The 23,045-nt window shown below is 46.8% G+C and overlaps 1 protein-coding gene across 1 annotated transcript; it reads left to right on the forward strand.

Moving 5' to 3' along the window:
- Nucleotides 1–656: 656 nt before the first annotated feature.
- Nucleotides 657–20,957, forward strand: DUSP4 (dual specificity phosphatase 4). Its single transcript, XM_081845432.1, has 4 exons — nt 657–1,313; nt 16,514–16,650; nt 18,369–18,588; nt 19,293–20,957. The coding sequence occupies exons 1-4, from the start codon at nt 935–937 to the stop codon at nt 19,676–19,678; spliced, it is 1,122 nt and encodes a 373-aa protein (XP_081701558.1). The 5' UTR covers nt 657–934; the 3' UTR covers nt 19,679–20,957.
- The last annotated feature ends 2,088 nt before the right edge of the window (nt 20,958–23,045 follow it).

Raw genomic sequence — 23,045 nt, forward strand, 5'->3', positions numbered from 1 at the left:
CCCCATGGAATTCAGTTGCTTTTAATCCCAGATAAGTGGCGTTTGGACTGTAGTATCTAACACAGGAATGCTGAGAATTTTAGAAACGTGCATCGAAAAGTAAAGATTGGCGACACATGACTGATGCCAGGGCGGAAGTTACTCGACAGATGAAAGGGCCAAGTCCTCCCCGCCCCACCCGCTTCCCACTTCACTGGAAGCGGCTTTTTCCTGTTTAAAAAGGGTGACGATGTACCAATTCGGGCCTCTCATTTCTACCGGAGAAGCAGCCCCGCCAAGTGCGCGCGCCCATTAGAAAGCCAGAAATAACCCCAAACCCGGCGCCAGGATGTGCGCGCAGCTGAGGCCGCGACCCGGCGCTGCTTTCCTAAGAAACTTGACGCAGCAGCAAACAAACGAACCAAGTGCTTCTCGGATCGCGCCAGGATGACAGAGAAAGCCAGGAAGCGGCCCCTGGAGTTGCTTGGGTGGTTCCCTAGCGCCGCCGCCCCTCCGCGCTCGGCTTCCCATTCACAAAGCCTGGGGCCGCCGCCAGTAGAACGCCCCTCCTCCTCCTCCTTTATTATTATTATGAATGGAACGCGCGCACAAGCGCCGGGGCCGCGTTCGATTCCTCCCATTGTGACGTCGCGCGTTCCATTCAAGGCGAGCGGAGGCAAGAATGGGGCCCGGCGGCGGGGAGAGGGAAAGCCGAGCCGGGAGGGCGGGGCGAGGTAGTAAAAGCGACCCTCCCACGCGCTCCGGAGGGCGCGCGGCCAGCACCGCCGTCGCCACCAGCGGCAGCAGCAGCAGCAGCAGCAGCAGCAGCAGCTGCGCTTCCTTCCCCGCGGCCGCGCTAGGGCTGCGCGCAAGAGGAGCGCGCTAAGGCCCGTGTCCCGCAGCAGCAGCAGGAGGGAGAGGGAGGGAGGGAGGTTGCGCGGCGGCGGCGGCGGCCATGGCGGAGCTGCGCGAGATGGAGTGCGTGGGGCTGCAGCGCCTCCTGCACGGCGGGGGCTCCGGCCAGGGCGGCAAGTGCCTCCTCTTGGACTGCAGGCCTTTCCTGGCGCACAGCGCGGGCCACATCCGCGGCGCGCTCAACGTGCGCTGCAACACCATCGTCCGGCGCAGGGCCAAGGGCTCCGTCAGCCTGGAGCAGATCCTGCCGGCCGACGACGAGGCGCGCGCCCGCCTCCGCTCGGGGCTCTACTCGGCCGTGGTGGTGTACGACGAGCGCAGCGGGCGGGCGGACGCGCTGCGGGAGGACAGCACCGTGGCGCTGGTGGTGCGGGCGCTGCGCCGGGACGCGCAGCACGCCGACATCTGCCTGCTGAAAGGTGAGCGGGCACCTTCCCTAATTGGCTCAGGATTTTATTTTTGTTAAGTGGTGAATTAATAGGTTTAATTTCATAATGGGAAGATCTAAGGATGCTAATGTTTAAGTTAAATTTTATAAGAACTGTGATTTGGAAAACCGTTAAAATCCAGCCAAGGGGAAGCGAGGAAGTCACTTAACAATGTTAATAAGTGTACTTTTTTAATAAGGCTATGATTTATGTTTGTCTTATGTGTTTCTTTGTTTATAATGTTGTGAAAACCAATAAAAAAAATTGAAAAAAAAAGAAAGGTGAGTGGGGGGTGACCCAAGACCTCCGGGGAGAAGGAGTTGCGCGGACCCAGCCGAGGGTGCACAAGGATGGGTCATGGCTGTTAACCAGAAGGTTGGTGGTTCGAGACTACCCGGGGTGGCTGTGAGCAGGATTCCTGCATTGCAGGGGGTCGGACTAGATGACCCTCGGGGTCCCTTCCAACGCTACGATTCTGTGAATCGTGCCTGCGCACTTCCGTGTTGCCCGGTCGTGTAGCGTTCAGACGGGAGTGCCTCTTAGGGCAATGTGTGTCTCCCACCGCTTGCGACTCCCATTTCAAGCCCTAAGAGTGGGAGCTTCCCGACCTGGTTTGAACCCCGGGAACAACACTCTTTCATTAAGTTATTGGAAGTCGGGCTCAGATTGGCTCCCAACCCTCGCCTACTCCCTTCCCTCGCCGCCAAACTGCGCGGGCGATCCCTTCCCCATGCAGGCAGCTCCACCTAGTAGGAAGAGATTTCTTTCGGCAAGAGACAGCCTTGATTCTGTCTTTTGTGCACTCTACGTGTGCCATGCATTAGTGGCGCAGGCTCCATCACCGTGAGGTTTCGCACCCATTCCTCCCTCCCTCAGATGTGCTTCTTAAATATTATGCAATACTCAGAAAAAAGAGGGAGTTTTTATCACCCTCTTGCAACCTCCTTCACATCCGTCCCAGCCAGGGATTCCGGGTAGCGGGAGTCTCCTTCACGGTCCCTCCTGGTGTGGTCTTTGGAAATAGTAGACAGAATTGTATCCGGAGATTGTTTCCTGCCCATCTGACCTGTCATCTGGGCTGTGTGTGTGTGTGTGTGTGTGTGTGAAGGCTGCTGGTGACCTTTTGAACTGCAAAAGCTCTGGGTGGATGGAAAGATCCTGCTTTATTGTCCCGGGAACGGCCTCTCCCTTCGGGACTTAGGAATGCATCCTCAAGGATAAAAAAAAGGAACAAAGCAACACACAGCCTTGATGCCATGCCTGGGTATATGTATTCATGTGCCCTGGAAGGATATTTGCATCAGTTTCTGTAGAAAAATCGCACCAGCTCCTGAGAACGATGTAGAGGAAGCATTGCAAGCTAGTGGAGGATTTTTTCTTATTTTGCAAACGTGTGAAGCTGCGTTTATAACCCTGGTCAGGGCCTAACCTTTTAATGAAGGCCATGTTTTGAATTCCTCAAGGGCTGAGAAGCATCCATAGATAGCCTAGGTTGTCTATGGCTGATGAGTCTGTTGCCTCCTCTTCCTACAGCAGAGGCAGAGGGACCAGTTCATCTTCTCCCCTTGGGGCATCTCAGCTGCTCCCTCCCAGTTGCCTGTGCCTTGGGGACCTCTGCTGCTTACTCACATGCAGCATGGTTTGGGGACTAAGATGGATTTGCAGGCAGGAGCTATGCTGGAGGGCTGGTGATTTGGCCTCCTGGTGCCTGTCTCTGATCTGTTCTGTCAGATACAGTGTGGTCCATTCAGCCGAATATTGTTGCCTTTTGACCAGGCCTTGGGCCCAGGTATTTCCTGGAAAGGTATGAGCTATGGTCTCTCTCTGTGTTTCAAGACACTTTTGAGAGTGAGGTTGGCTCAAAAATAAAGAAATACTTGGTTGTGATCTTAAGCCAGTGGTTTGCAAAGGTTGTGCTGAACGTTGCTGCTCTGGCAGTCTGCGAAGAACAAGCAGTACATACCGTATTTTTCGCTCTATAAGACGCACCAGACCACAAGATGCACCTAGTTTTTGGAGGAGGAAAACAAGAAAAAAAATATTCTGAATCTCAGAAGCCAGAACAGCAAGAGGGATCGCTGCGCAGTGAAAACAGAAATCCCTCTTGCTGTTCTGGCTTCTGTGATAGCTGCGCAGCCTGCATTCGCTCCATAAGACGCACACAAATTTCCCCTTACTTTTTAGGAGGGGAAAAGTGAGTCTTATAGAGCAAAAAATACAGTATCTTCTTCCTTTCTGCCTACCCCATGATGCTTGAAAAAATTCTGACTACATCCTTATGGTCTAAATTAGGCATAGGCAAACTCCGGCCATCCAGATGTTTTGGAACTACAATTCCCATCATCCCTAGCTAACAGGACCAGTAGTCAGCGATGATGGGAATTGTAGTCTCAAAACATCTGGAGGGCCGGAGTTTGCCTATGCCTGGTCTAAATATTTCTGGAATTTAGTTGTTGCAGAAAACATAGCACATAAGTTACAGGTCTGTGGGACAGGGAGATCCACATAATTTCTATTCAGTATGGTGGGATTTTATTTCATATAGTTTCGTTTTAGATTTACATGTGTCTCGTCACGTGACATCTAGAGAAATACGGTTGTCATGGTTTTCGATTGAGTGTTGCTATTTAATATGTTAAGGTTTGGTATGCAGTGCTTTTAGTTGGAGACGTTATTGAACTTTTGCTCTTGTTTACCTGTCTCTGTGGTTCCATAATAATTCGAAAATGAATAAAAATACATGAAAAAGAAGATTCCGATATAAAACTATGATGCCATATATCCAGATTATTGGTTTCTTTCGGGGCTTTCACTGCATCAACTTTTACTGCTGAAGAGGCAAGCTGCTTTCCTGTTTTATATTTTAGCATTTAAAAATGAACAGTGGGCTTCCTGCTTCAGCACGTTCTAAAACCAAACAAACCTAGATTTTCTCCAATTGTTTTAATTGCTGTGTTGGGGACTGCCTCGGTGTATACTGGGGGCTAGTGGTGGTCCTAGATTGGGTAATTGACTGCTCCTAAAGATTGGGTCAAACAAAATAACAAAAGATCCTTTGCAATTTCAATTGGGCTCAAGGACACATTTGGATTTTGAGTGAGTGCTGTGGGCCCACACTCTCCTTCCCTCTGTTATCACCTCCCCTCCTCTCCCGGAAAACTCATGCTCACACACATAACTTTTCTCTCTTTGCAATTCCAAGCGATCTTGGTAAATGTCAGATCTTGTAGCTTAATCTGAGTCTTGAAAAGTAGGAAGAACAGAGAGAGGAAGTGGGAAAGAACACCACTCTTCTGACTTCCTCTTTCAGCTCTGTGTACTTTTCAGAAGAGAAAGAGATAACCACCTATCACCAAGTGGGGAGGGGGGGCTCTGAGACTTTGCTGGTGGGAGACTTTAAAGCTGCCGTCATGTTCACAGATTCCCCATTGGCAACCCCAATTGGTTTGTAAAGATTGGTTTGTCCAGGGTTGTAAAGACTGCAGGGAGAATAATTGGGTGCACCCTTCCCACCTTAGATCAAATCTATGCTATCAGGTGCCATAAGAAAGCGGCAGAGATAGCCTATGCAGGATAGTACGGACCCTGGAAATTATCTCTTTCAGCTTCTGCCTTCTGGAAAAAGGTATAGGGATATAAAGGCCAGTACTAGCAGCCTGAGAAACAGTTTCTATGCAAATGCAATTCTGGTTCTAAACACAGCATAAGGTGTCTCTATAGTATAGTGTACTTTAAAATGGGGTTTTCTTGGAACTTTGAAGTGTCAGGCATAGCTCTAATGGCTTTAGCCCAAACGTAGCAGAGTTTTCCTGCACAGCGAAGAAGCTAGTTGAGGTGGAAATGACTAGTCAGCTAGACTCAGAATAACTATTTACAGGATTTATTAAAAGGAAAAATAAAACCAGCAGAGTTTCTGCATACAAAACAAAGTAAAATAAATCCTTTCTTTCTCTCTCTCTCAACCTTACACAGCACTCCTAACACACCACGCCCCAAACGTACTAGCATTCCTAGATAACAGAGTTGAGTGCTGGTCGTTAACCAATCGGAGTGAGTAGTTTCTAGGTCAAGCAGACCTTGGCTTTCTGCCAAGAGCAAATTGACACTGCCTTGAGTTAATTGTGTGAAGCCAGAATCTGCAAGTTTTCATGAGAATCAATTAACAGAAACTGAACACCCCCTCACAGATTCTGCTGGACAATTAACATCAAATAACACCTATGTAGGAGATTGTTTTTCCAGCAAACCTAAACCCTTGCACATTTGCTTGTTCTTTATCTTTGCCAATGGTTTAGTTAATACATCTGCTACATTTTCTTCACTTGGTACATAAGTACATGTGATTATATTGTCCTGTACACAGCAACGTACATTTTGGTATTTTACAGAGATATGTTTGGAACGTGATTTGAAACCCTCTGTTTTACTTAAGGTTATACAAGCCTGATTATCAATGTAAACTTGTATTGGTTCTCCACAATTTACATTTAAATCTGCTAACAAATGCTTGAAATAAATCACCTCGTTGCACAATTCACTCAATGCGGCGTACTCGGATTCTGTTGATGACACACTTACAACGTCTTGCTTGCGTGACCGCCAGCTGATTAAAGCTCCACCGACCATTATGACTAGTCCTGTGACGGATTTTCTATCTGGCAAATTTCCCCAGTCACTGTCACAGAAGCAACTCAACATTTCATCCTCTGAAGAATTTAATTGTAACATATAGCCAATTGTCTGTTTGAGGTATCTCAGAACTTGTTTTACCCCTTTCCAGGCATTTAGTGTGGGTTTTGAGACCAATCTACTCAATATGCCTACTGCATAGCTAATATCAGGTCTGGACCATTGTGCTAGATACAATAAACTTCCAATTGCAGAATGATATATATCAGGATGTTCAAATTCAGGACTCTCATCTATATGAAGTGTTTTTATGAAACCTGGATCCATAGGCACCACTGCCCCTTTGCAATCCTGCATCCTGTATGTAGTCAGTAGTTGTTTAACTTTGTTCTGCTGACTAATTAGGCAGCTGCCATCTTGGGCCCAGCACACTTCCAACCCTAGATATGTTCTAACCGGGCCTAAGTCCTTCATTTTGAACTTGCTGGACAATTGCTTGGCAAACCTTTTAGTTTGTTCATCTGTTTTACAAGCATACAATACATCATCTACATAAATCAGACAAAACTCTTGGGCTCTGCAATTACACTAAACACGTTTGCAGTATCTGGAGAAAAACGCACCGGAGGCACTCCTTTGTTTTGTCTTTTAGATCTTCTGGGAGAAAATTTTTCTTCTGACCCACTTTCCTCCTCAGAACTACGACCTCTCTTTTGTTGCGTAGCAACTGGTCTCTGGCTAATTCCACTTTCTTGAGAGCTCTTATCTGAACTTTCCTCCCCCTCAGACTCTGATTCTCTATGTTTACCTTCAGAGTCATGAAGCTCCTGGGAAGGTTCAAACCAAACCTCAGTATTGGCATGTAATCTCTCCCAGCCACTATGTTCACAAAAACTGGCATTCCTGGAGATCACAATGCCATTTGTCCCTTCAGCAAAGCGGAAACCTTTTCCCAGCTCCTGGTAACCCACAAACACTAACTGTTTGGTCTTAGGATCTCCCTTCTTTCTCATTTGTTTTGGAATTAGTACCCAGGCTTTTGATCCAAACACATGCAAATGGTCAATTTTGGGTTTTTTCTGAAACAATTTAAAGTACGGGGTTGTACCTATTGTTTGATGAAAGAGCCTATTTTGGAGATAACACGCGGTGAGCATGCTCTCCCCCCAATAAGACATGGGCAAATCAGCATCATCAAGCATGGCAAACATCATATTTTGTAAAGATCTGTGTTTTCGCTCTGCAACGCCATTCTCCTCTGGGGAAAAAGCATTCGTTTTTCTATGCCCAATGCCACGCTTTTGTAACCAATCTCTAAAAGCATTTGACATAAATTCGCCGCCTCTGTCCGTCTGAATCCTTCTGAGTTTAATGGACAGAAATCTTTCCACAGATGCCACCCAGCCTTTAAACTTAGTGAACACGTCACCCTTATTCTTCATGGGGAAAACCCAAGAGTAACGCGTGGCGTCATCCACAATTGTTAATGAAAAACGCGATCCACCCCTGCTTACAGCAAATGGACCAATTACGTCCATGTGAACCAGCTGTAGCGGTGACTCACTAACTCTGTCACTTCTGGGGTAAGAGACTCTGTGGGTTTTAACCTTTTTACAGACATTACAATCAAGGTACTTATTACAACTCTTTAAATTACCCCCATCAGCCAATTCAGACATTTTTAGTACACTTTTCCAGCCAGCATGCCCCAATTTCCTATGCAATAAGTGCACACAGTTGTCATGTATAGCTTTGTTATTCACTGCAGGCTGAGATTTACTGACTACTGCTGCAACTTGAGATCCTGCTTTAAGCCAAAACAAGCCTCCCTCTGACTTAGCAGTGCCTAAAATCTCACCAGCCTTCTTAATAATGCAACTGTCTCCTTCAAAATACACTTTAAACCCAGCTTTTAGCAAACAATCTACAGACATCAGATTGCTCCTTAATGAAGGCACACAAAGTACATTTTGCAGGCATTCACGAAAACAAGGAACAAAAACTGCACCCCCCGAAATCACTTCGGAAGTACTTCCGTCTGCTAGGGCTACCTGGCTGCGCTGTGCTGAGTTCTTGGAAACAAACAATTCATCTGAATTTACGATGTGCCGAGACGCGCCCGAATCGACCACCCAGACAGTTTGTTTCTCATCAGCAATCTTGACCTCGGCGGTCACCAGCTGAGCCGACTGTTTTCGTTTGAAGAATTTCTTTTTACGCTGCTGCTGCTGCTGCTGCTGCTGCTGATCTCGTCCCTGCTCTTGCACCGGCCACTGAGACTTGACCAACTCTGGACATTGTCGTTTTAGATGCGCTGAAGACCCACATCGGAAACAACGCCTAACAGCAAACGCTGTCTCCTCACCGGTACGCTGCTCTTGCTTCAACTCTGGCACGGCATGAGAACTCCTTTCAAACCGCCCGCCTGTAGAAGCCTCTGCAGCAAACAACCTTTCTTGCCTCTTCTGCCATTCTTCAATCAAACGCCCAGTAACGTAACTGACTGATAAATCATGCTCCTGTATGCCTTCTAGAGACAAAACTAAATTATCCCAGCTTTCTGGGAGAGAACTCAAAATAATAGCCACCTTCTCCTGCTGGTCTAACGCACAGTCTCTTTCCTGTAGAGCAGCAAACTTTAACTGTAAACTGTGTAGGTGTTCTTGCATTGTAACCCCAGGCTGTAACATTGCCTTGTACAATGCCTTGCGAATGAACAGCTTGGAAACCGCTGTCTCACGGACATGGAGTTCTTTAAGTGCTAGCCACACACCTCTAGCTGTCTTGATTCCCCTCACATACGGCAACTGGGAATCTTCCAGCCCCAAAACAATTGTGGCCCTTGCTCTTTGGTCTTTATCGAGGTCTTCATCATCAGGCTTCGCAGGAAACTTACTCACCACTTGCCAGAGACGATCCCTCTGCAGCACTGCCTGCATGCGTTCCGACCACAGCAAGTAATTGGAGTCATTCAGACGCTCAAAAGCCATCTGAACTGGTTGAGAGGCCATCTTGAGAGCGATGTCCCTGGAACCCGGAACCAGCTACTCACGACCACCGAGAGAGAGAACAGGAACCACAGCAACCCAGCACTCACACGCTGCAGCTGTTGTCCTTGTGTCCACTGCGTCACCAGCTCACAACAGTCAGGAAGCAACCAGTGTCCATCTGCTGCACCAACAGGAACAAAAACTTCCGGAACTACTGGAACCAACACCGTTGATGCTGACACCACCACAACTCAGGCTGGCAGCACAATACCCATAACCTCTTGGAACTTTGAAGTGTCAGGCATAGCTCTAATGGCTTTAGCCCAAACGTAGCAGAGTTTTCCTGCACAGCGAAGAAGCTAGTTGAGGTGGAAATGACTAGTCAGCTAGACTCAGAATAACTATTTACAGGATTTATTAAAAGGAAAAATAAAACCAGCAGAGTTTCTGCATACAAAACAAAGTAAAATAAATCCTTTCTTTCTCTCTCTCTCAACCTTACACAGCACTCCTAACACACCACGCCCCAAACGTACTAGCATTCCTAGATAACAGAGTTGAGTGCTGGTCGTTAACCAATCGGAGTGAGTAGTTTCTAGGTCAAGCAGACCTTGGCTTTCTGCCAAGAGCAAATTGACACTGCCTTGAGTTAATTGTGTGAAGCCAGAATCTGCAAGTTTTCATGAGAATCAATTAACAGAAACTGAACAGGTTTCAGAGTTTTTAGGGGGTTTTGAATGTTTTATGTAGTTTTTCAGTTTCATTGTTCTGCATGGGACAATGACAATAAAGATATCGTATATATTTAAGTGCAAAAACAAACTTGCCTGTTACGGCAAAACAATAAACCATATTCCAACAAATACAATGAATTATCACAATTTTTAGCGGTGTTAGGGGCTGTTTCTGTGAATGATTTGCTTATTCAGTTCGCCTTTTGCTTTTATCCTTAAAAATTGCGGTCAAACTAGAGTTACAAAAGTAGGGAAAGAGGTAAAAATAGAAATAAGTTGTATTATATAGAGGCAAACAAAAGTCAGCTTTGAAAGGCATTTGTGCGGAGGAGGCCGCAGATTAATTTTTCAAACGTGATGGCTCCTTTAGATATTTGACCGTCAAGAAATAATCAACAGACAATATTTGATCAGCCAAGTGACTTGTGTGCAAATCTCGGGTGATCATCCAGATCGCTGTTTACGTTTTGGTGTCTTAGGGCGATGGATTTGTCACTTTACCCGTGAATCAGCTGAGGGGCTGTTGCTCTGAAGCTCCATGGAATTCCTGTCTTTCCTTTGACTCAGTAGGAAACAAAGTCTTACAGAGTGCACCATGTGCCAGCGATTGCTGGAAAATTGTGACACCACCATGAATGGGTGAAAAGTAATGGAAAAGCTTGTGATTGCAACAATCGTACGCAAGTGCAATTAAAACGTTTTGGGTGTTGATAAGGCCAGATCTTGGATAGATCAAGTGCAGAGTGGTTTGAAAATCCCCAAATATTTCAGAGTAATTTATATTAACAGCAGCACACAGAGGCCTGCCTCCGCACTATTCATGCTTCACAGCAGTATAAAGTTTAAACTGAGTGTTCTCTCAACCGAAGCAGATAATTAAATGAGTCTTAAACAATTTGATACACATCACAAGGAATGTATTTTAGCTTGTTCAGCTATCATTATCTGTAGTTTGGCAATGATGCTCTAGTGACAGGTCCCAATCTTAAATGCTGTCGTACATTTTGAAGCTAAGAATAAACCAAGAATCAACTGAGATTATTTTTTAAAAAAATATATGGTTGCCACCCAGTTTTAAATCTTGGAAACTAGAGAGGTGCATGAATAAGAGTTTGAGTGGTTTCTTCAGAAACTTTGCATCTTGTGGGCTGGGACTAACAGCACTGGAAATACAGTAATGTTCAAATTTCCACAGTTCACATAATTTATTCAGCACACTGAAATTGATTTAGCTTGCCTGGGTACAGAATTTGATCTTTAAGTATGCAACAGTACACACAACCCTGTTTATATCTGCCCAAGTTAAAGGGCTTTTTTTATTAAATTGGACAGTAGTAAATGGAGCAAATAGTGTCTCTTGTTAAGGGACGCGGGTGGCGCTGTGGGTTAAACCACTGAGCCTAGGACTTGCCGATCAGAAGGTCGGCGGTTCGAATCCCTGTGACGGGGTGAGTTCCCATTGCTCGGTCCCTGCTCCTGCCAACCTAGCAGTTCGAAAGCACATCAAAGTGCAAGTACATAAATAGATAAATAGGTACCGCTCCGGCGGGAAGGTAAACAGTGTTTCCGTGCGTTGCTCTGGTTTGCCAGAAGTGGCTTAGTCATGCTGGCCACATGATTTGAAAGCTGTACGCCGGCTCCCTCGGCCAGTAAAGTGAGGTGAGCGCCACAACCCCAGAGTCGGTCATGACTGGACCTAATGGTCAGGGATCCCTTTACCTTTAGAGTCTCTTGAACATCTTGAACATCTTACTGAATAAATCTTCCTTACTCAGGCTGATGCATTTTGTTTGTTAGTTGGTTGGCCAGTTCAACAGTCACACAAAGTACGTCTGTTTCCAGTCATGCAATCCTTTGTATGTTTGGTACCTAGTTAGATCACCCTTGGAGAATCATCCCTCTCCGCGCCCAAATTTGTATTTAATTTAAAAATTCAGTGGAGAAATAAAACGAAGGGGGGAAACCCTTTGTTGCAGCTGATAACAATACAATAAATGGGTATATTTGTAGTAGGACTATTCCAAGGAATGTAAAATTATTAACAAGTCATTCTAATTTTTATAAATGCATTCCAAATATCATTATATTTATCCATACACAATCTGCATCTAAAAGCAATCTTGTTTGTATGTTGAGAGAGTTATCGTATCTTCTATCCATTGATCAAAGGAGGTCATAGTATTATCTCCAATGAATCGATATCAGTCTTTTGGCTGCTGTCAAACCTCACTTTGTTGGTATGTGGTTTAGGATAACACTACCTTTGGAGAATCATGTGTTCATGAGAGTCATGAGACCATCGGATTGCTGTTCTCTACACAGAAAGGTTCGTGTAACCCAAGTACTGACCGTGCTCATTTGAATGCAGAATGTCAAGCAAGAAATTGATGGTTAGGTTTTGCATGGCGAGACCCCGAACACCACCCCATGTCTTTGATAATGAAACATGGAGACACCAATATTTTGGGTTAATGGGATAAATAAGGCCACAACTTTATTGGTTACAGATGTGAGTGGTATTGGCTTAGGCATTGGGACTGAATCGGCTATATCTGACTCCTGCCCATCATGCAGGTAGTCTCTGAAGGGTCAACCATCAGTAGGGGGAGCCCTGTTGATGTACGTCAACTGCGAGCTCCCCCAGGGTCCCTGATGGGGTCGTGCCATGGCCCTAGCCCATACCCGGGCTTCAGACAGGATCCGCACCCCTGAATCCCTTTAAGGGAATACCCTTAAAGAGGAGGGGCAGATGAAGGCCACAACCTCCCCTCCCATCAAACAGGTTTACCAATGCCTAACCGCCTGACACGGGTGGCACTGTGGGTTAAACGACAGAGCCTAGGACTTGCCGATCAGAAGGTTGGTGGTTCGAATCCCCGTGACGGGGTGAGGTCCCGTTGCTCGGTCCCTGCTCCTGCCAACCTAGCAGTTTGAAAGCACATCAAGTACAAGTAGATAAATAGGTACCGCTCTGGCGGGAAGGTAAACGGTGTTTCCGTGCGCTTCTCTGGTTCACCAGAAGCGGCTCAGTCATGCTGGCCACATGACCCAGAAGCTGTACGCCGGCTCCCTCGGCCAATAAAGCGAGATGAGCGCTGCAAACCCAGAGTCAGCCACAACTGGACCTAATGGTCAGGGCTCCCTTTACCTTTAACTGCCAAACCTTATAAAGTTGTGACGATCGCTACAAGGCAGGCAAAAACCACATGGCTGGTGCCAATTTGCCAAGTGGGAAAATTCCTACTGGGCCCCCTCAACCAGCAACCAACCGTAGTCCAAGGCCAAGATGGCGAATTCATGAAAATAGGGTGGGAGGGTGGGAGAGCCAATGCAGGAGCCTTGTGGTGGTTTAAATCCGGTAAGCCACGCCCCATGGTCTACCCGATTGGTCGGCCATGGGGCGTGATGTGGGCAGCATCGCCACACACCCCGCTGTACATGGGGAGGGCTTGTGGCCAGCCTGCAACTCCGGCCCCTTGGGAAGGTGAGCGGTTTTCCCAGAACAAAGTTTCTGATCTTTGTGGGAATGAAGGATGTTGAGGGCTTGGTAAAAGAGGAATGCGTGAAGAGTGGAGACAGACTGTAAGAAGACATTTCTATGGTAGAAGTACAGTGGTACTTCAGGTTACATACGCTTCAGGTTACATATGCTTCAGGTTACAGACCCCGCTAACCCAGAAATAGTGCTTCAGGTTAAGAACTTTGCTTCAGGATGAGAACAGAAATCGTGCTCCGGCAGTGCAGCGGCAGCAGGAGGCCCCATTAGCTAAAGTGGTGCTTCAGGTTAAGAACGGACCTCCGGAACAAATTAAGTACTTAACCCAAGGTACCACTGTATTGAGGGTCAAGGGCTGCAAGAAAGGTGGAAGTGTTGAATGGAATTTGCAGGATTCTTTGGAGTGTGTTGGTTGAATCCAGTTCCCCAACTCTCCACACCAATAGTGGGAGGTGTGTTGGAGCAAGGGAGACCAGGACATCTTTTGAATGGGACCTCAACGTTTTTAAAAGAGGGGAGAATTCAAACAATGATTTGGGAACCCCCAAATTTGGATAGGGAACGTGTGTGTGTGTGCGCGTGCGTGCAATATTCGTATACCGCTTTTCAACAACGAAGCTTAAAGCAGTTTACAGAATGAAAATTTTAAATGCCTATTAAAAATAAATAAAACTTCAGAACATATAGAAATGAACGAGCAAAAGGGAAGTCCCTGAAGGAAAAAGTGTAGATACTTGAAAGGGCCTTGTGTGGTTTGTGAGTCAGCTGAATGCAGAATACCAGCCAGATAGGACCCTGATAAGTGCAGTGTTTGTACCTGTTTGAAATGGCAAGAATAGAGAGATTTCTCAGCACTACGCAGCTCTTGTGATACTGGGCTGATGAGCTTATGAAGTCACATATCGTGACTGTCTTGCACTGTGATCGAAGTGGGACTTCTGCCCCTGCTCCAAAAATATCTAGGGGTGATACTAATCAAGGAATGTGAGCATTTTTGCCCCAGGGCTAGGTTTGTGAGTGTGCTAAAAAGGTTTGGATTGACAGATTGCGAGTTGGCATGCTAGCCAGCCAGCCTTTGTGCTTGTCACTGAGCCCCATCGCCTTCCTCAAGTCCCCTGGCAGCTGCAGAGAACTCTGAAAATGGGTGAGTGAGACAATGGCCTCCCTCTTCCCAAGTTCTCTTGCATGCTTCTTCTTCTTTGGCAATCACACGTAGCCGATTGGGAAAGAAGGAATTAGCAACAGCAACCAGAATGGAATTTTACTCTTGACTATAGAGTGGTACCTCAGGTTAAGTACTTAATTTGTTCCGGAGGTCTGTTCTTAACCTGAAGCACCACTTTAGCTAATGGGGCCTCCTGCTGCCGCCGCGCTGCCAGAGCATGACTTGTTCTGTTCTCATCCTGAAGCAAAATTCTTAGCCTGAAGCACTATTTCTGGGTTAGCAGAGTCTGTAACCTGAAGCATATGTAACCTGAAGCGTATGTAACCTGAGTTACCACTGTACATGCAGCGCACAACCTTGTTACAGTGGTATCTCTGGTTAAGAACTTAATTCGTTCCGGAGGTCCGTTCTTCACCTGAAACTGTTCTTAACTTGAAGCACCACTTTAGCTAATGGGGCCTCCCGCTACTGCCATGCAATTTCTGTTCTCATCCTGAGGTAAAGTTCTTAACCCTAGGTACTATTTCTGGGTTAGCGGAGTCTGTAACCTGAAGCGTCTGTAACCCGAGGTACCACTGTATTACCAACACACTCTTTAGACAAAAAATAAAATATAATGGAAGCACCCCCGGTCAAACCACTGCCACCTTTTAGACTATACAAAACAAATTCCTTCCAGTAGCACCTTAAAGACCAACTAAGTCAGTTCTTGGTATGAGCTTTCGTGTGCATGCACACTTCTTCAGATACACAGAGTGCACACGAAAGCTCATACCAAGAACTGACTTAGTTGGTCTTTAAGGTGCTACTGGAAGGAATTTGTTTTGTTTTGACTATGGCAGACCAACACGGCTACCTATCTGTAACTGGAGCTTTTAGACTATGTCGTTGTCCAAGCTAAAGATCACTGTGATGTGGTCCTTACCAGAGCTATTATGAGTGCCAATGACTGCTGAACAGATTAATATGTTCTATTAAGATCTTGCATGCACCATAGAATTGAGGCCAAATTCATGCAGGGCTTTGGGGACAAAGCAACAACCAACAAACCTATGGTCACGTAAAGCATACTCAATAAACACAGTATCAAATTGTAAATTTCAACAGAAGTACAGTAGTACCTCGGGTTACATACGCTTCAGCTTACAGACTCTGCTAACCCAGAAATATTATATCAGGTTAAGAACTTTGCTTCAGGCTAAGAACAGAAATCGTGCTCCGGCGGCACACTGGCAGCAGGAGGCCCCATTAGCTAAAGTGGTGCTTCAGGTTAAGAACAGACCTCCAGAACGAATTAAGTTCTTAACCCGAGGTACCGCTGTAACTCATAAAGTTCAACCAATGAACAAAGCAGAAGACCCAGTGGATCAGATCATTCTATAGTCAGTTCATTTGGGGATAAGCACAAGTGACACAAGGGGCTATCACTGCTTTTTTCTCTTCTTCAAATCCAAAGCAAGGTCTTTCTGTGCTCTCTGCATGTGCTGGAGAAGACACCCAGCACACAAATTCCTCCCGCCCCAAGTTAACTTCCCGTTTGCAGTAAAACGCCACATGTTGGGCCAAGCAGGGGCGTTCCAAGGGGGCAGGGCGGGGGGCGGGCCACTCCAGGTGCCATTCCAAAAGGGGGAGGGACAAAATGGCCACCCCTGATCGGGGGCACCCCCGGGGCATGCTCCGTTCACCGTGAACCCCCCTGGGCAGCACACCACGTCCCCTGGGATGCGCATCTTGCCCCCTGGGACGAGTGCTGCTCCAGGTACCAAAGCAGGTTGCTTTGCCTCTGCAGCCAAGCCCTTTGAATGCAGCAGGATCAGTCCCTAGAGGGGAGAGAGGAGCTGTTGGCCACCTGGCAGCTGGATTTGTGGGCCTCTCAGCAGGTTACCTGTGGATGTGGAGAAAACAGCACTTTTTGTTAAAAGATGGATAGCATTGGAGACCTCAGCGATAAGCAGCCTGGTTGGTAGGAAACTATGAAGTCATCCGTAGTAAATAGAGCTTGGACAGTATTTGAAAATGCAGCGTTGGATTCAGTGTTAGAAATTAGCCAGGCGCGTTAGCTTAAGAGGCTGCGATTGGCGCAAGGTCGCCCAGTGAGCTTCACGACCAGTTGGGGGTTTGAACGCTGATCTCTCAGGTCCAACACTCTTAACACTGTGATGTTGCTTATCTTTCAGGCGGCTATGAGAGATTTCATTCGGAATATCCGGAATTCTGTGCAAAGACAAAATCTCCGACTGCTGCGTCCGTTGTGGCGACTGCAGAGTACCTTGAGCACAGCTGCAGCTCCTGTGGGACACCGCAACACGATCAGGTTGGCCTTCCGGAGCTTGTTGCCGTTTAAACCCTCGTTCTGTCTGAATTGTCAATATGAATTCAGTCTCCTGGGTTGGTGTATTATCCGTAAGAATCAAAGACAACCTGTCTGTCCTTAAAACAACAGAGGTCTGTTTTTGCACTTCAAACAGGATCTCCGAGCCCTGGAGAAATACGTTCTCCATCGGAATATTTTAGAAGTGGGGAAATGGCCTGGCCTAATTTGGATAGTATAAGAACATGAATCAGGCCCATGCAGTCCAGCCCCTGGTTCTCCCAGTGGCCAGTTGGATGCCATTGAAAAACCAGTGAGCAAAACCTGACTATACGTTGTGTGTGGCCGGACTAGTTCTCCCCATTCTTACTTTGTAAAAAGATGCCACTCTTATGTGGTGGTGTCAAAGTAATGCAGATGTGCACCTGGCCATGTGTCTTTCAATCCAACAAGGAGAATGTCCAGGAACCTGCTTCTCTATATAGATCTTCCTTGCTGGGAGAAGGTGTACACCTGTTGTTGTCTGCTGAACAATGAAGATGTTTTGGTACACTGTTTGGATGCAGTGACTTCTAGTCTAGCAGACTATGGAGCCATAAGGTTGCATCCAACCAACCAAGTTATACTTGGCGTAGACCTCCTATAATTAGGGAGCCTAAGTTAGTCATGTTGATTAATTTCTAGCTCCCGAGGGTGACTAATGTGGGAGACACTCAATAGCGATTGTTATTTCTTGTGTGGGTGTTACTGTCATGCTGGCTGACACACAGTCGTAAATGAAGAGCGAATTGTGTGGGGATTTGAACTTGGTGGCCTTTGCTTAGGAGTAGATCAGGGATAGTCTAGCCAACATCCTCCAGATATTGTGAGTTACACCTCCCATCATCTCCAGCCAGCATCCCCAGTCGTCAAGGACAGATGATGGAAAATGCAGTTCACAACATCTGGAGATCTTTGGAGTAGAATCTCCCAGGCCTTCCAGGACTAAAATTTTGTGGAAATGAACAAAGAACCCACAACTGTAGTTGCATGAATCAAAAGGGCTAGGTTTTATTAGGAGAGTTCAGATTTTCAATGAAGAGCGAAGTTCCAGAATGGACATCTTGGCAAACTATTATTAAGTGACTCTATAGCCAGTTAACCTTGCTGCAGGCGTGCTGTCGGCAAGTGATACAGAGTCTTGTTTGGGATAGCGGCATAATGCTCTCAAGAGAAACAGATGCCCAAGACCTGATTAGAAATTGTGTGCTCACCATTACTCAGCAAGCTAAATTGCATCACGAAATGCAATTCAGAGTGATATTCCTGCTGCACCCTTTTTGTTTTGTGTTTTTGCTCAGTCACCGTAAGCCTACAGAATATATAACACCACATGGTATAGCCAATTCCATTTCACACCATGCCCTCCACAGGTTTGAGGGGAAAAGCTGGGGTCCCACAGCTTTAAGATCAGAAAGCTTCAAACGTAAAGCTATTGTGAATCTCTGACGATGATTGAGAATCACTAGAGAATTGTGAATGGGGACAGTTGCTTATTTGTCCCTGTTGTGAGTCCAGCAATGTCACTGGCATTCGCCAGATGTGTTTTGTGGAGCTCATGAATCCTGTGAGCATCACACATCTCTGCCGGTTCCTTTTCCTGTTGGGACTCCTCTTCTCCCTCTCTCAGTCATCGTGATCCCTCTCTTTTCTCCTTTCTCGCTTCCCCTTCCGGAGAGCAGGGTGGCCCCGTGGAAATCCTTCCGTTCCTCTTCCTTGGCAGCGCTCATCACGCCGCCCGGAGAGACATGCTGGACGCCTTGAGGATCACCGCCTTGTTGAATGTTTCCTCGGACTGCCCAAACCACTTTGAAGGACATTTTCAATACAAATGCATCCCGGTGGAAGACAACCACAAAACCGACATCAGCTCCTGGTTCATGGAAGCGATTGAATACATAGGTACGTTCATCTTGGCAAGTTGGGTGGGTGAGGCAGAGATAGTGGAACACAGGCTTCAAAACTGAAGCTTGTGGGTCCAGCTCCAAACGGTGGAGCAAATGTTCAGGTCTCTAGCTACTAGAGTAAACTAGAGGAAAATCTGAGCAGGCCTCAAGCCACATTTTGTGGTCCACTTGAGGGACTATGAAGGGACGCGGGTGGCGCTGTGGGTTAAACCACAGAGCCTAGGACTTGCCGATTAGAAGGTCGGCGGTTCGAATCCCCACAACGGGTTGAGCTCCCGTTGCTCGGTCCCTGCTCCTGCCAACCTAGCAGTTCGAAAGCACGTCAAAGTGCAAGTAGATAAATAGGTACCACTCCGGCGGGAAGGTAAACGGCAGCTATCAAGATTATAGGTACCACTCCGGAGGTCCGTACTTAACCTGAAACTGTTCTTAACCTGGAGCACACTTTAGCTAATGGGGCCTCCCGCTGCTGCTACGCTGCCGGAGCACAATTTCTTTTCTCATCCTGAAGCAAAGTTCTTAACCTGAGGTACTATTTCTGGGTTAGCAGAGTCTGTAACCTGAAGCGTATGTAACCCGAGGTACCACTGTAATATGTTAAAAACTTACATAACCTTGCACAGTCCTGGGTGTCGAAGGATTCTTGCCTGTTGAGATTGCTTCCTCTGTGTTCTGAACCTTCTGCTCTGCTCCCCCCAGACTCCGTGAAGGCCTGTCACGGCCGCGTCCTAGTGCACTGCCAGGCTGGCATTTCCCGATCGGCGACCATCTGCCTGGCCTACCTGATCATGAAGAAGCGGGTGAAGCTCGAGGAAGCCTTTGAGTTTGTCAAGCAGCGCCGGAGTATCATCTCTCCCAACTTCAGCTTCATGGGACAGCTCCTCCAGTTTGAGTCCCAGGTTCTGGCTACGTCGTGCGCCGCCGAGGCCGCCAGCCCATCGGGGACGCTGAGGGAAAGGGGGAAGAGCTCCTCCACGCCCACCTCCCAGTTCGTCTTCAGTTTCCCGGTCTCTGTGGCTGTGCACTCCACTGCCGGCAGCCTCCCGTACCTGCACAGCCCCATCACCACCTCTCCCACTTGCTAGAGGCGGCCTCTGTGGGTTGCGCCTGGGGGTGACCCAAGGACAGAAAGCCAGGCAGCCCCATTGGCCACCGATAATGGCAATAACGTACTCTGCCTACCCAGCAGCCAATCAGAGTCCACCCAGAGACAGAGCAATAATAGCTATCCTCGCAGCTGGAATATTCGGGTGGGGAGAGGGAGGCGACTGCAGCATGTCTTTTTGTGGCAAGATGACTTACCTCATTTTTTAAAGTATATATATATAATATATAAAAACATTTGAAATTGTGAAATCGTCACGTTCTGGTGTGTGGGGAAGAGTGAGGGAGACGCACGCCCTGAGACAGGAGGAGGGATTTCACTGTGTTGCCAATGTTCCTCTTGGTGTATTTTCCCAGCTGGTTCCTGATGCGTATAGGAGGCCTACAGCATGGGGTTTGAGGCCACAGCTTCTCAAAGTGCCTGGTTTTTGGTTGCTGCTATTATTATTTCTTATTACTATTATTTATTAAGAGGCCCAGGGTGGTTTTGAAGTAGGAGAAAGGGGTGGCTATTACCTCACAAAGCCGTTCTTGGATTCCACCGAAGCACCTCTGTGTAAAAATAATCGGATCGAAAATGCCTTCTGTTTTGGTCAAGAGTAACAAACCCACTTGTTAAGGAAATGTTGGTGTGGAGCTGGAATCGGGACACCCCACCCGCCATATTCAGTGTGGAGTTTCCTCATGGTCGGCACTTTCGGTTACTTGCCTAAGCAGTGCCCTTCCTGCATGCATTAACCCCTGGTTTGGATTTTGGGTGTCCTGTTTATATGGACCGCTCTCTGTGGTTCTAGAGGGGAATAAGCTACCGGCCTTGGCAAACCTGGTCCCTCCAGATGTTGCGACTGCACTCCCCATTATCCCCAGCCAATGTGGCCAAGTTGGGGATGATGGGAGTTGTAGTTCAGCAACACCTGGAGAGTGCCAACTTGGTGAAGGCTCAGCTAGCTTATGTAGCCTCTTCTCCTTGGGTACTGCACAGCCCAATCCAATATTGGTTTCCCCAGCATCTAGGGTCTCCCCAAACCTGAAATCTGTGCCCTTTAAAATATTCCTAATGGTTTTTCAAAAAAGCAGTTGGTCTAGAAGCGAAACATTCTAATCAGCTATATTGTGATCTGCTACACGTAAGCAGCAGCAAAATTGAGCAATACCTGTGTGCATCAGAGTAGGCCTCCAGTAGAGATGGAGAAGAAGACCACTTCTTGGAAGGGCAGGTAGAGTAAGATGCCTGACAATAAAAAGGCAACTTCACGTTGATTCTTTGGCTCTCAGATTTCTTGATGTTTACCTTCTGTGAGGTGCAGACAAATATGGAACCACCCCTTTACAAGAGGAGCAGGGAAGAGCAGATTCAGAGAACCTTGGTACAGATGTTGCTGCATCGGGAAGGGATTTTGGAAATTGTGGGTCAGCAATGTCCAAAGGCCAACATTTCCACACTTGGTACAGATGGACAGAGTATTGTGCTGTACCGTTTAGTTACCTTCTGTCCAGAGAGGGGAGACTTGCGCCAAGATCTCCAGCAACTTTAAGCCTGGTCCTTTCCACTACTGACATGTGGAAGAAAATTTCACAAATCAGGGCCTTTCTCAAGCAAGATGTGTTTTTTTAAGTTTGATGGGTTTAGCCTCTATACTCTTAGGGTGGTTTTTCTCCTAACCTTTCTTTCGTTGGGGTGTCTAGCCTAACGGTGAATGCTTCTCCCACCCCCAAAACATGGACAAAGCTTTATTCACAAACACGGTGCATCCACTGGCATGCATCAGGTAGGGTAAAAGGGGGGGGGGACTTTGTGGCTCCCATCACCCCTGACCATTAGGCATGCTGGCTGGGGCCAGTGGGAATCCAGCATCTGGAGAGCCCCAGATTTGTCTCTGAGGTTTGCATGTTGCAACTTCAAATATTGAGGCACTATTTTATTATGTGGGGCAGAAGGACAGTGTGGATGTGTTGGTTCAATTGGATAAAATAGCAAGGAACTTTCTTCTATATCTGACCACATGGTAGTGTTGGTAGAAGCTGTGCTGAGAAGGAATATCCTGCAGTGAAAACTCCTAGGGCACAGAATCGTTCAATCCACGGCAGTGCAGGAACCTGGCTCAATGTGGGGCCCGAATCCACAACCCTCAGATTAAGAGTCTCATGCTCTACCGGGTTCGAGGCTGTTTGGTAGAAGAAAATTCAGTAGTTGAAAATTTCAAAATCCAGTTGGATTTTGAAATTTTATTGGAACGAACAAAATGTCACAGCTGGTAAGCAAGTTCTCTAGAAGTCATTGTTAGGCTGGATGCTGAAGCTGATCCCCCCCTTTTTTTAAAAAAAAAAAAAACACACTAAAGCCCTGCTGTTACTCAGCTCTTTCTTGTGTCTTCAAAATTCTAAAAAAAATATGTTGCATACTTTTAAAAGGAGCTTGCAGATTACATATTTTTCCATTGCTGCTGCTTCATGTAGTGGTGGGAACATCCACAGATGATGATTTATTTATTGATTTTATATACCGCCCTATACCTGCAGGTCTCAGGTGGTTTACAGAATAGAATCAAAATATAAAGCCACAAAATCCATCATCAAAATAAAAACACTGGGATGCTCTGAAGTGGGTCATAAGGATTCAGACCAGCCCTTCTTTGCCCTCAATATATCCGCTCCCTAAACATGGGGACTCAGTTTCACCCGTCACTCATTCATGGCTCCAGCATTGTGTTCAGGAGTGCTTCTTTTCATCAGTCCGGAACCTGCTCCTGATCAATTTCAACTGCACAAAGGCTTTCAGTAATACTTGCAATTAAGTCATTTATTTCTGCGAGTTGATAAACATCGGCCTACTTCTCCCTCCCCCCCCTTAAATATCCTATTCCTGATTTCATTTCCCGAACCGTTTACTTTCCTTGTCGCAACTCGGAAGAAAATTTTATACTTCAATTCCACCGGTTGTTTTTTCTTTCAGTGGGACTTTCGTGCAGAAATCTAGTACACTGTGGGGCGTTGTTGTTCTACCACATCAGCTAAAAAGCAGCCTCCTCTGTATTCCAGAGAGGAGGCAACCGGAAGTAGGCCAGATCCGTAGCTGTTTTGTTGTTTCAGATGTGGTATCCAGGCTGCTGCCCTTGACCACTTGAGTGTCGAGGCCGTCAAACAAGAAACTCCCTCCCTGGGGGCGCTCTGAAAGAATCTGCTGCTGCTGCTTCCCTTTTGCACAAGCCTGGCAGAAAGCTCACTTTCTATATCCTATAGCAGACCAAAGAGGAGAGAGACAAAGTTAACTTCAGTCCCAGTGCACAGGACTCTGGAAATGTGTGACTGTGTTGTTCATAAGACAAAAGCCCAGTCAGAGGATGAGGT

The sequence above is a fragment of the Podarcis erhardii genome (assembly GCF_964252035.2).
Source record: "Podarcis erhardii genome assembly, chromosome: 17".
Classification (NCBI taxonomy): Eukaryota; Metazoa; Chordata; class Lepidosauria; order Squamata; family Lacertidae; genus Podarcis; species Podarcis erhardii.